The sequence below is a fragment of the Brassica napus genome, chromosome A7 (assembly GCF_020379485.1).
Source record: "Brassica napus cultivar Da-Ae chromosome A7, Da-Ae, whole genome shotgun sequence".
NCBI lineage: Eukaryota > Viridiplantae > Streptophyta > Magnoliopsida > Brassicales > Brassicaceae > Brassica > Brassica napus.
The window spans coordinates 18462080-18475031 of NC_063440.1; the positions used below are offsets into that span (position 1 = coordinate 18462080).

At 34.9% G+C, this 12952-nt stretch overlaps 2 protein-coding genes across 2 annotated transcripts; one reads left to right on the plus strand and one right to left on the minus strand.

Annotated features, from left to right (window-relative positions):
- Nucleotides 1-1619: 1619 nt before the first annotated feature.
- On the minus strand, nucleotides 1620-3613 carry LOC106356867 (AT-hook motif nuclear-localized protein 11). The gene is made up of 5 exons (XM_013796587.3): nucleotides 2841-3613; nucleotides 2536-2597; nucleotides 2323-2454; nucleotides 2074-2235; nucleotides 1620-1991 (listed from the first exon to the last, which is right to left on the minus strand). Exons 1-5 carry the CDS (start codon nucleotides 3247-3249, stop codon nucleotides 1764-1766), a joined length of 993 nt encoding a protein of 330 aa, XP_013652041.2. The 5' UTR covers nucleotides 3250-3613; the 3' UTR covers nucleotides 1620-1763.
- A 1605-nt stretch (nucleotides 3614-5218) lies between these two features.
- On the plus strand, nucleotides 5219-6890 carry LOC106353265 (F-box/kelch-repeat protein SKIP4-like). The gene is made up of 3 exons (XM_013792981.3): nucleotides 5219-5389; nucleotides 5556-6087; nucleotides 6160-6890. The coding sequence occupies exons 2-3, from the start codon at nucleotides 5594-5596 to the stop codon at nucleotides 6743-6745; spliced, it is 1080 nt and encodes a 359-aa protein (XP_013648435.2). The 5' UTR covers nucleotides 5219-5389; nucleotides 5556-5593; the 3' UTR covers nucleotides 6746-6890.
- Nucleotides 6891-12952: the final 6062 nt, after the last annotated feature.

The window sequence follows — 12952 nt, forward strand, 5'->3', positions numbered from 1 at the left end:
GCTTTGACGCATGATTTCCTTATTAGGCTGGACATTGTGTAGGAAATGATGAGTTACGCGCCCATATTCACACAATTTTTATATGGTCAAATTTATCCTAGCTATTCCTCAGTGATAGATCACATAAACAATTTAAATTTAAATCACTAGATAAAATACCAAAATATAGGCATGAAACCGTACAACGAATTATAATTTTTTTAGTCTCTTAAAATTTTGTCAAACATTTGAAGTATAGGGGGCATAAAGCAATATAGCAACAGGGGCATATCTTAAATTTGTTATAAAATTAGACTAATTTTAAAATTTCTATGGTTGGCAACTGCCCCACCCTGCCTAATACATAGTCTCATATCACACAATAGACTATAAATTTCAGATTAAACTAGGTGAATAATAAGAAAAAAGTAAATGGTAGTAAATTAATAGACAATTTTCTCAAATAAGCATTTTTAAGTTTTTATCACAAAAATAGCCCTCAAGAAAGAAAATGATCAAAATAGCATATTTTTATTTTGAAATTTTTAATATTTATTTTTTAAAATTTGAAACTCTATCACCAAAACCATATCCCTTGACTAAATTAATACAGTTGTAAATTCTAGAAAAAAATACGCTAGACCCATGGTAGTTCAATCTATTCAGACAAGCATTAGAATCGTGTTTGACATGTTCACTAAATCAGTAAACCAAATTTCTTTGCATATAGGTATTTAACTCATCAAAATTAATATGCAATTAATAATGCTTTCGCATCTACTATTTATCCTAAGATCTAGACTTCAAATTGTCAATCCAAATCTAACATTGAGAACAATCAAGATAAAGAATAAAAGATAAACCCTAATACTTCATTCTAACAATTCATTCGATCCTTTGAAAACCCTAAGTCCAACTGGTGATTTATTCAAACATGATCAATAAAACACAAATCATATTCTGAGCACATTTATCCAGAACCGAATAACGGGAATCGAACCAAACCAAAAAATTAGGGTTGATTCGGATTTAGGTCCTATCAATTATTTGATTGGGTCATATCAGTAAAACTAAAATACCAAAATCAACGAGAAACTGAACCGAAATCCAAATGGGTACATGAATTTCTATAATATAATTTATATTCTTATAAATTTTAACTATATTCAGTTTTAAAATAAATGAACAAGTTAAAAATATTATTTATAAGTCGAAATACCTAAAAATGAATTATCACAATACTTTTTATTCAAAATTTTCAAATATTATCTGAATTATCCAAATTTTTACCAAAAACTCAAACGAAGTTATATTTAATCAGAAAACCTAAATTTCTGATTTTTAATCCGAATTAACCGAAAAATTGGAACCAAATAGGATCTGCAATTACCTCAAATATTAGCAGGTTTCCAATTTTGTTACTCGAACGGTAATAACCTAAACGGAACCAAAATTTTAAAATACCTGGATAGATGCTAAACTTCTAGAACTGAAGAATCAAAGAATCGAAAAAAACGAACCAATGCCCATGGCTAGTTATTGGTATCATGCGCTCACTATGTGCCTGGATTTATATTTTTTTGCAGCGAAATAATAAACGTAAGTAGTTGATATATATATATATATATTAACCCAAAAAAAAAGCAAAAAAAACTCAATTAACCAAAAGCTCAAAAACCCAGCATGAATTCTGAAAATCACTAGATATTTTGTTCTTAGAGAAGTTAGCTTAAGTCTTCCTTCTTCTTAATCTCCTAGATTCAATGCTTATACACACAAATGGATCATCCACGCATTAGATCAATGTCCATATGGGCATGATGCATGTCCATTGACCTTGAACCTGTTGACCACATCCCTACAGGCGTCTGAACAAGGTTATGGCTTTGCTGAGGAACATCAGGCGACGTTGCTGCTATGTTATCGTCCAAAGCGTCAGTTTCTTGGACATCTTCATCTCGTTTTTTAATCTTCCCTTTAGGAATAGCCCAAATGTAGCTCCCAATGATAACCTATTAAGGAGACAACACACAAGTTTAGATAAAAATGATGTCTAAATTAAAGAAGTTTGATGATGTTTACAAGCATGCTCACCTGAACTGAGCTTGCTGCTATTAGAGGCCCTCCAACTCCACCACCAATGACACGATAATCGGGGCAAGCGAGTGAGACCGCTAGATTCACAGTGCTGTTTGGGTAGTCATTGTCAGTTGCGTTCGGATAAGAAGTTGAGAGAGACAAAAGCTCAAAACGACCCTATGGACCATTAGAGTAAACACAACAACATGAGTAGTGTTCTTCTCTTGTAAATCATTATAAACTGTAAGGACAGCAATATCAAACCTCGTATTTAATAGCTCCGTGTGATAGCGATCGTTGAAGAATAGTTGCAGTAGAGACTGCACCAGTAACGGATAAAACACAAATGGCTCTTGGACTTTGCTGTGAAAAGGACATAACCTTTGATGCAATGTCCTGACAAACAAGACAAGAATGTAGATTAAAGACTAATCTCAAGAAACCTTAAAAGAAGAGACTAGAGGAAGAAGACTATACTTCACCAACGGAAACTACGATTACGTGCGGCGTGAAGCTCGTCCCCCACGGCATCAATCCCCCTTAGAAGTCACAACATCAGGACACAAAGTTAGTAAACATAGCTTTAAGAGAAAAGCCCTTAGAATAAAAGATTATTCAAAATAATAAAACTCTACATTAAAAAATTCTAAAGCTTTATTTAGTAATAACTTCCCAACAGTTTTCGAAACCAATCTCCTCGTAAACTATATAAGTCAATATAACCTCATTCCACCATTTACAGAAGCCTTTCACATTAAATTTCAAGAAGAGGGGTTTATTACCAATGGAACTAAGCCTTTGCTTCTTGCCGGAAGCAGGAGGTCTTCCACGGCCACGTTTGTTAGAGTTCGGGGACATGATGGAGGAGGAGGAGACTGAAGGAGACAATGCCAAGGTAACAGAACCGTCTTGTCCGTATTTTCTCGGTCTTCCTCTCTTCCGCTTCACAAACGTCTCACCAGACGGAGGAAGTGCAACCGGCGTTAAAGAATCAACCTGAGAAGTCTCAACTTGTAAAGGAGGATACACGAATCCAGTTGAGCCGAAAGGAGAGCTGGGATTGGAGAATTGTTGAAACCCTTGCGATCCATAAAACGACGGTTGAGTTTGTGGAGGAGCAGAACCAGGCATGCCTCTCTGGATGTAATAATAACCCGACCCGGATAAAGCCATTGCTTCTCTTTGATCCATTGCTTCTGCCAAAAGGATGCAAAACTCGCTGCGTGACCTTATAAAGGTTTCGAATTTTATGGGCTAATTGGCTACAAAAGGGGGAAGGGAAAAGATTTTATTCTTATCAAAAGATAACAACAAAAAGCAGAATCTAAAGGGCTTTTAAAGATATTATGACTTGGAGGTTAAGTTAACCATGCAACTGAAAAAATCTCTCAAGGCTTATCAACAACACACACGAGCTTCTACTTAACCTAATAGGTTTAATAGAAAAGAGAAACAGCTCAACTGAAATCTACTTTTTATTCTCTCAACAGAAACAAGATATACGATATGAAGTTTTCTTCTCCATCAACAATGGTGAAGAAAGGGTTTACTTTCTTTCTCTCTCTCTCTCTCTCTCTCTCTCTCTCTCTCTCTCTCTCTCTCTCTCTCTCTCTCTCTCTCTCTCTCTCTTCTTTTTCTTTACTGAGGTGATAGAGGGAAACAGAAGAAAACAAAAATACCACTGTATTAATCAGGTCCTTCTCCTCTAATAAAGAGTTAAAAGCATTTACTGTGGATACACACAGTTTTGATATCTGACTTTGACCATAAGCTCTCTGTCTAGACTTCATCCTAGCATCTAGTAATTTTTAGGTGTGAGGCAGTGGCTTATTCCAACGCTATTGATTGAGGCGCGTGTGTCAACCGTCATGATAGTTGGGAGAGTGAGAGAATGTGATGTAATCTACTCAAAGACTTTGTTACTCTCTGGATACACTGTTATTGATGATAAACACTGGCAAAGCTTTCAAATTTATCAAAACTCTGTTTCTTTTCTCTCTCAAAGGATCTAATGTTTAGATTCCAGCCATATATACACTTGAGAATGTAGCTTTACATTCAGTAAAGAGAAAGAACTAAAACTACTTTTGTGTATAAATTAAGTAATTATTGTTCCTATTTCTACTCTAATCTGCAAATGTTTCTCTATAAACAAGCCATTGATAAAAAATTAGACCTAATAATCTATCAAACTATACCGAATCTGAACAATCAACATAGGTTCTTCAACCGAATTTCCAGATAAGAACAAAATTGATTCCAAAATCTTGAGCTATAAACATTAAGATAGAAGAGCCAATGCATTAGCTTTCTAACATTAATATAACAGGAAATTAATGATGTAATGTGATTTTTGAGCAATTAGAAAACTAGTTTGCTTTATTACTTGCCAAGTGCTCCATTGTTTGAGCAGCTTGTAGTAGTTGGAGTTTAATTTTTTTATTCAGTGTTTTCATCCCAACTGCAAAATCCACATTTCTTTTTCCTCTACCGTCAACCTTGATGACACAAAATCAAATAGACCCTAGATCAAGAAACAAATATCTTCATATAGATATAGGACTTGTTTGCATGTTGCAGTGACCTACGACCAGCTACTGCAACGTGCAACATGCAATTAAATGTTGTTTATTTCGGTGTTGAAAGTACCTTGCAATCTGCTACCTGCGATCAGTTGCAAGTTGTAAATTTTTTTTAGTCACTAATTGTTTTCAGCGACTTAATATTGTGACTTCAGAGTGCAATATCAAACGAACAACAACATATTGTGACTTCAGAGTGCAATATCAAACGAACAACAACATATTGTGACTTCTGAGTGCAATATCAAACGAACAACAACATATTGTGACTTCTGAGTGCAATATCAAACGAACAACAACATGTGATTTGCAACATACAATTGATCGCGCGATCAATCTTGTGACAGCGAAAAGAATAACAACCTGCTACATACACAGACCGCAGGTGACATACAAATGAAGAGGCCATGGCGTACCAATTCTAGTCAGGTTCATTCCCTCAAACCGACACCGTTTCTGATAAACCTTTATGGACCGAATATGCATGGTCAAGCCCGGCTTGTGAAACCAAGGCCCAATAGAAGACGAAGTTGAAACGGAACGTAAACAATCCCTATAACTATAAGCAACCGTTTCCAAAACGACATCGTCGCGGTTGCTTAGAAGAAGCGATCTTCTCTCTGTCCTCTCCTCCTTCCTTCTCCGAGAAGCTCGCAATCATCAAACTTCTGGCGATTGCTTAATCACGCTTACCTTAGTGACGATCTGAGATATCTACGTCTACTCGTCAAGCTCCGAAACTTCGGTAGGTATTGTATCTAATGCTTCAAAAAAATTCGAGATATAGATCTGATTGTAGTCGTAGTCGATTCGATGCAATTGCTGAAGGATTTGATCTGTGGAATCTTGAGAGCTAAACAATTTGATTTGCTTAATCTTACTCTTGAATCTGTTTATTGTTTTGGCCATGAACAGAGTTTTGTAGAATCTCCTCGTTTGCTGATTGATTCAAAATGGAGCGTATAGTACATGAGAGCACAAACGAATGTGCGGATCAATCGAAAGAGACGCAAACGTCGCTTATAAGCGGAGTCCCTGACGATATCTCGAATCTCTTCTTAGCTAGAGTTCCAAGATCACACCACATGGCGATGAAATGCGTTTCCAGGAGATGGAGAGATTTCATCTCCAGCGACGACTTCTGCGAGTATCGCAACAAGTTCAACTTAGCCGAGTCTTGGATCTACGCCTTGTGCCGCCACAACACGTGTGGCCGTGTCTTCTTACACGTGCTGAATCCCTCTTCGTCGAGAAGATCATGGAGAAGAGTCCATGAGATTCCTCCGCATATCACTTTTAGAGACGGTATGGGTTTTGCAGTGTTGGGTAAGAGACTGTTTGTGTTGGGTGGGTGTGGTTGGGTTGAAGGTGCTAGTGATGATGTTTATTGCTATGATGCTGCTATTAACACTTGGCTTCACTTACAACCTTCTCTTTCAACTAAAAGGTACTTAGGGTTCTTGATACTTGCCATTTTAGCAAATAGTTCAGTGTTTGATATTCTGATTGCGTTTTGCAGATGCTTCTTTGCTTGTGAGACGTTGGACGGGAAGATTATGGCGATTGGTGGGTTAGGAGTGAATTCAAAAGCTCCACAGACTTGGGACATCTATGATCCTGTAACGAAAGCTTGTGTATCCTTCTCAGACGCGAATATTATCCGTGATATTGAAGATTCATTTGTAATGGATGGGAAGGTTTATGTTCGCGGTGGTGTTGGAGCTGTAGTATATGATGGACTGAGCGGAGTTTGGAAGCGCGTGGAGGATGATATGGCATCAGGGTGGCTAGGTCCAGCAGTTGTTGTAGGAGATGATCTCTATGTTTTGGATCAGAGTTTTGGAGCTGCGCTGACAATGTGGTGCAAGGAAACGAGAGTGTGGATTCGTATCGGGAAGCTATCTCAGTTGGTTATGACGCAGCAATGTCGGCTTGTTGCTATGGGAAGTAATATATTTGTGATTGGTAAGGATTGCTCTACTGTGGTGATTGATGTTGAGAATGTGAGGAAGAAGACGGTGAATGGAGTAATGGTGTGTTCTTCTATACCCAAGACTTGGGATGATACTATTGATGTTATTTGCTGTAAATCTATAGCTATATAATGTTTGATGATCGTTGCAAACTGTTCATGTTGCTCATGTAAAATCACAAGCCTGTGTGAATCAGGGGATACTAATCACAAATCCAGATCTCAAAAGCATTGGTTATTGATTGATCAATGTAGCAGCCAGCTCCTTCATCCACTAAGTTTGATCTTTTAACAAAGTCTATTGAAAATACTATGTTGTTGTCAATGTTCGAAAACTGAACTACTAATCTCTCAATGTGGTTGGTTTGCAGACAAGAACCCACTACTCTAAAGTTACCTTCTAAATTAGTTGTGTTCCAGGAGGCGGTAAAAAGCTTACTCATGAGTTCCTTTAGTTTCTCCAAATCGCCTTTGCTTGATAAGGAGGTCTCTCTAACATTCTAAATACTGGTTTGACCACGCACCTTCCTCTCTCCACTGTCTGCCTCGAGCACTCAAATGCATCATCAGCCTTTCTTCTTGCACACAGTACAGTGGTAAGGATGTACATGTACATGAGTCAATGAGGTGGCAAGTACCACCATAAAATTTTCAATTTTTTAAAATAATATATACAAACTTTAGTTATTTCCTTTCCTTTTACTAAATATCATATTCTAACTATAAATTTTATGTTTATACTCAGTGGCGGAGCCACATGTAACGAGATGGGGCCACTGAACCCAACAACATTTGAAAATTTAGTGTAATTTATTAAAACCTAAGCTATATGCACCTATTCTAAATATTGTAGTTTAGTATTCATGCCCCCAACAAAATTATTTCTTGCCTCCCCAACAAAATTATTTCTTGCCTCCGCCACTGTTTATACTAGATTATGACCCTTCCTTTCAAAAGACAGATATATTTTTTTATTTTAATTATTTTTTTAAATTTAATTTCCATATTTGTTTTTTTCTTTGTAACCATATATGTGTATAAATCTTAATCAAAATCTATTTTACAAAATAATAGCAATTTAAAAGTTGATTCGGTATATGTTTGGTTTTTTGTAATCATATGTCCATATACCCGTTTCTTTGTAATCATATTTACATGTTCTAGGTCTTGATCTGCCGGTATAATATTGGTTTGTAATTTTTTGTTTTTTATGTTTCTATAAACATGTAACATTTTTATGTAATTTTTTCTTAAATGTTAAAGAAATTTAATTTATATACAGTTATATAAGGTATGGTTATCCTAACGTAAATGTTAGGGTATATTTATAAAAAAAAACGTAGTGTTATATAACATATATTAAGATAGGGTTGTTTCTTTAACTTGTTGATAGCCACCTTAACGTAATGATTATTGTTTAAATAAAATTAGATATATTTATAAATAAGAGAATAATTATATATAATATTTATCGATAGATCATGATCTTATTTTAATAGAACATATATGATTTCCCCCTTTCCCCACCCGCCACCCTCCAATTACAAATTAATTCTACATTCATCACTGAGGGCAATACCCTTTATCCAACATATACTCCCACAAGTCTAGTCCTAGTCTCGTAGATTAACTTCACCGTTCTGACAGAACAGCTTCATCAGCATCGCCACGGTTCGTATGTTTCGGAACCAAAGACATTCCCTTCATTTCGTGGTATAGCTCACATATGACATACCCCGTCAATTCCTTTCTCTTTTTTTTTTTTAAAGAAATAAAAATTCCTTTCTCGTGCTGGACTTTATTTATGATATGACTTTTACGTAAACTACAACCGGCAGAAAATGCAAACAAGACAACGATGCTTATCTTTATTTAGACCATTCACCATGTACTCATTTAATTAAAGTTTTTTTTTTGGGGCTAAAAATGGAGTACACCGGTCCATATTTAACGTTGAACGAAACAATTGTATTCACTATACATTTTTTTTTCTTTTTCTTTTGGGTAAAATGTTAAATTATTCACTATACTATTACCTTATATTAAAATAAAAAGTATAAAACTAACTGTTGGATCATACTTGAATACATAACAGTTGGAATAACAACTCATTTAATTAAAGTTTGTTTGCTTAAATGCATGGAATATATTTATATAGTTTTATTTTGTTGTTCTATGCCGTGGCTGAGGGAGAGTATTATGAAATTCAGAGTCGTCTTATTTGACTTATCTTTCGATAAGTGTAAGCTTATAATTTCATTGGAAAATTGTGAAATACTCAAGTTGAGATACCCTTAATAGTGATGGTCTTTAGAGCAAAAATTTCAAGTCAAAAATTGAAATAAAACCGAAGCGACTAACTTTACATTCAAAAGATGCGGGACGAAAATTACCATCACAAAGCTAAAATCACAAAGTTCGTGGATTATAAATTAGATCTCATAAATCTATAACGCCTCTTCTCAATATAATATTTGTGTGAACACAGTAAAGTCCCTATGATTTGATATTATGAAATAACTACTTTTAAGAATTTTCTCCAACCTCTCTCTAAAAAGCTTCGACATCTTCTTCCGTTCAAATATCTCCATTTATGTTTTCATATTATCTCCGTCCTGTGGGCTCATGATTCCGGGGATGTTTGTCTACTTCGCCGGCATGTTATTCCAAAATTACTTGTAATTGTCGGCCTAATTTGTAACAATGGTGTTGAAGTTAATATAATGATCTTTAGTGTGTAATGAAAAGGAAAAACTACTTTTAACTTCTAAGTGTATATATCTGTTTAAAAATCTGTGTTTGACCACACTACAAAAAAAGATGTGAATTGTATCACTTAAATTGTATCACAAAATTAAATGATACAGTTTTCAATCATTTATTTGTAAATGATACAAAATATAGATAATTTAGTATCAGTTATAACAACTGATGTCATTTTTAACAAATTTAACATCACTTTGACTAACTGATATAATTCATCTTGATTAGCGTCACTTTAATAAAACTGATGCTAAATTATTAAGTTATATCATTTATATAAATGATGTAAATTTATTCTGGATTAAAATCATTTATGCAAATGTTACAAATTTTACATCAATTAAAAAGTGATTCTAATTATATATATATTTTCGAAAAAATAATTATTAGTATTAACTTCAATTATAAGAAAATGATGTAACTATCTCTTTCTTTTACATCAATTAAATATAAATGATACTATTTTATCCTAATTTGTATCAGTTAAAATATTTGATATTAAAAAACTAATTTTCATCACATATTTAAATATGGATATATATATAACTTTTTATCATAATTATATTTTATGTTGATATACTTTGATAAATATTTTATAGTAGAAAGACAATAAGAGATTTAAGTTGATATTTATCTTTAAGAAAGTATAGAATATACAACAAAAAAAAAATTTGGCGTTCTCTCCTAATCAGAAAAAGTTTGCTTCGTTACGTTAACGTCATTCACGATCACAGCATCATCACCTTCCATTAGCTTTTGAAAAAAAGTTTGAATAACAAAAGAAAGTAAGTTTCTTGTAAATTTAATCAATCCTGTTTTTTTTTTCCTCTTAACAATTAAAAGAGTCTTAATATATATCTCTTTCTCTGGCAAAGATTGTTTTGTCTTTTGGTTTCAAAACTCAATAGTGAGCATCTCAGAAAATCAGACGTTGCATACAATTGAGGTAATTTATTTATACTGTTCTCCCATTACTTACTGATATGAAGTTTGTTGGGTTTTGAAGTTCAATTGTTTGTTGTGAATTTCTAAAAGTCTACTAATTGTGAAAGTCTGTTTTTTTCAGGTTCTAATGGATAAATCATGGATAAACAAATCACGTTTATCGCAAGATTACAGATTAGGAGTGAAAAATTTCTTGGATTTTGCATTTGGTAAATCTAATGCACCCATGGTAAAATGTCCATGTACTCGTTGTTCTCTAGCCAAATCTAAGACAAGGGAAGATATCGAAGGTGATTTGATTTGTCATGGCTTTTTAAGTTCTTACACGAGTTGGATAGTACACGGAGAAGATATGTGTGTCACGGAAAATGCAAGAGTACCTTCTGATAGTGCTCATGTTGAACTAGATTCAACTTTCAACCTCTTGGATGATATTTTTCCAGATATTAGTGCAAATATGAATGAGGAACATGAAGAAGGGTCTCCTGGGCAACCTATGGACACTGATAGACCATCAGCTTCAAGTGGAAATTCTAAAAAAGGAGAAGGTTTTGATGAGATGTTTGCTGACTACAATCAAGATCTATATCCTGGATGCGATAAATTCACGAAGTTGTCCTTTATTCTGAAGTTATACCATATAAAATGTATGTGTGGCATTAGTGACAAGGGGATATCCATGGTGCTTGATTTGATGAAAGAAGCATTTTCACATGCCAAATTGCCAGATTCATTTAATGACATGAAAAAGGTTATTCGCAAATTAGGAATGACTTATGAGTCAATTCATGCATGTCCAAACGATTGTATGTTATATTGGGAAGCTGATGCAGAAAGGGAAGTTTGTAAAGTCTGTGAGGCCTCTCGTTGGAAAGATACAAAGAGCACAGAAGTATCTGGATCAGGAAAAAAAAAGAAGAGATCTCCTGCAAAAATTTTGCGTTACTTTCCCCTGAAGCCACGGTTACAGCGTTTATTTATGTCATCAAAAACTGCTGCCCACATGAGATGGCATGGATCTGCTACTAACAATGATGGTAAACTACGACATCCAAGAGACGGAAGGGCTTGGAAGGAGTTTGATAAGAAATATCCTGACTTTGCATCTGATCCAAGAAATGTCAGACTAGGGTTGGCGACTGATGGTTTTAACCCATTTGGTACAATGAGTAGTAGTTATAGCATCTGGCCAGTGATATTATTTCCTTATAACTTTCCACCGTGGATGTCAATGAAGCAGACGTCAATGATTCTCTCGATGGTTATCCCCGGAAAACACATGCCTGGTAATGATATTGATGTTTACTTGCAGCCACTTATCAAAGATCTGAAGGAGCTATGGTCTGATGGTATTAAAACGCTAGATGCTTCCACAAAACAAACATTTGACATGCGAGCAGCCATCATGTGGACAGTAAGCGATTTTCCGGGTTTAGGAAATTTGTCGGGTTGGAATACGTATACAGCATCAGCTTGCCCAACCTGTAACTTTGATGGAATCGGACAACGTTTACGACATGGAAAAAAAAATTGTTTTATTGGTCATCGTCGTTTCCTTCCTCTAGATCATGGCTTTCGGCAGAATCGAACAGATTTTGATGGAAAATTAGAAACCAGATCTCCACCAGCCAAATTGACAGGTTCCACAATTATTCATCAATTAGAGCAAGTTAATGTTACTCTTGGTAAAAAAGATAAGTCTGTGGTAGTTGGAAGAAAGAGAGACAGAAGTGATGCCGGAGGATCTAGTACTCAGCAGTGGAAGAAAAAAAGCATATTTTTTGAGCTGCCTTATTGGGAATTTACAATGTTGCGACATAACTTGGATGTCATGCATATAGAGAAGAATGTGTTTGATAATTTAGTCTACACATTGTTGGATGACAAAACAAAATCGAAAGATAATCTGAATGCCAGAAAAGATCTTCGTGAGCTAAATATACGTTCTGACTTGTGGCCTGATGATAATGAAAAATATCAAGCTGCATGTTTTTCTCTTAACAATCATGGGAAAGACATTTTCTTAAGTGTCTTAAAGAATGTTAAACTGCCAGATGGTTATGCTTCTAACTTGTCAAGTTGTGTTGATGTTAACAGTCGAAAGCTATCAGGTTTAAAAAGCCACGACTGTCACGTGATAATGAGAGATTTATTATCAGTCGCAATTCGGAATCTGCTCCCTACAGATGTGTCATCAGCCATTGTCGAGCTTTGCCAATTTTTTAGAGATATATCTGCAAAAGTTCTTGATATAGATGAGCTTGATAAATTACAAGATCGTACTGTTATGACTTTATGTCGTCTGGAGATGTTTTTTCCTCCATCGTTTTTCACAGTGATGGTACATTTAATAGTACATCTGACAGAAGAAGCAAAACTTGGTGGACCAGTTCCGTTTCGTTGGATGTATCCGATTGAGAGGTGCGTTTTTTTTATTATGTATATGTCTGTATATGTATATACACAAAACTGGAAACTTACATGATTCAGTTATTTACAGGACTCTAGGATACTTCAAATCATATGTTCGAAATCGTGCCAAGCCTGAAGGTTCTATAAGTGAGCAATATTTAGCTGATGAGTGTATAATATTTTGCTCAATGTATCTAAATGATATAGAGACACGATTTAA

Excerpts from the sequence above, each read along its gene's own strand:
- LOC106353265 (XM_013792981.3), top strand. The coding sequence starts at position 5,594 with ATGGAGCGTATAGTACATGAGAGCACAAACGAATGTGCGGATCAATCG. Across the intron at positions 6,088-6,159 it reads CCTTCTCTTTCAACTAAAAG|ATGCTTCTTTGCTTGTGAGA; the intron begins GTACTTAGGGTT and ends TGCGTTTTGCAG.
- LOC106356867 (XM_013796587.3), bottom strand. The coding sequence starts at position 3,249 with ATGGATCAAAGAGAAGCAATGGCTTTATCCGGGTCGGGTTATTATTAC. Across the intron at positions 2,455-2,535 it reads TCGTAGTTTCCGTTGGTGAA|GACATTGCATCAAAGGTTAT; the intron begins GTATAGTCTTCT and ends CTTGTTTGTCAG. Across the intron at positions 1,992-2,073 it reads TAGCAGCAAGCTCAGTTCAG|GTTATCATTGGGAGCTACAT; the intron begins GTGAGCATGCTT and ends TCTCCTTAATAG.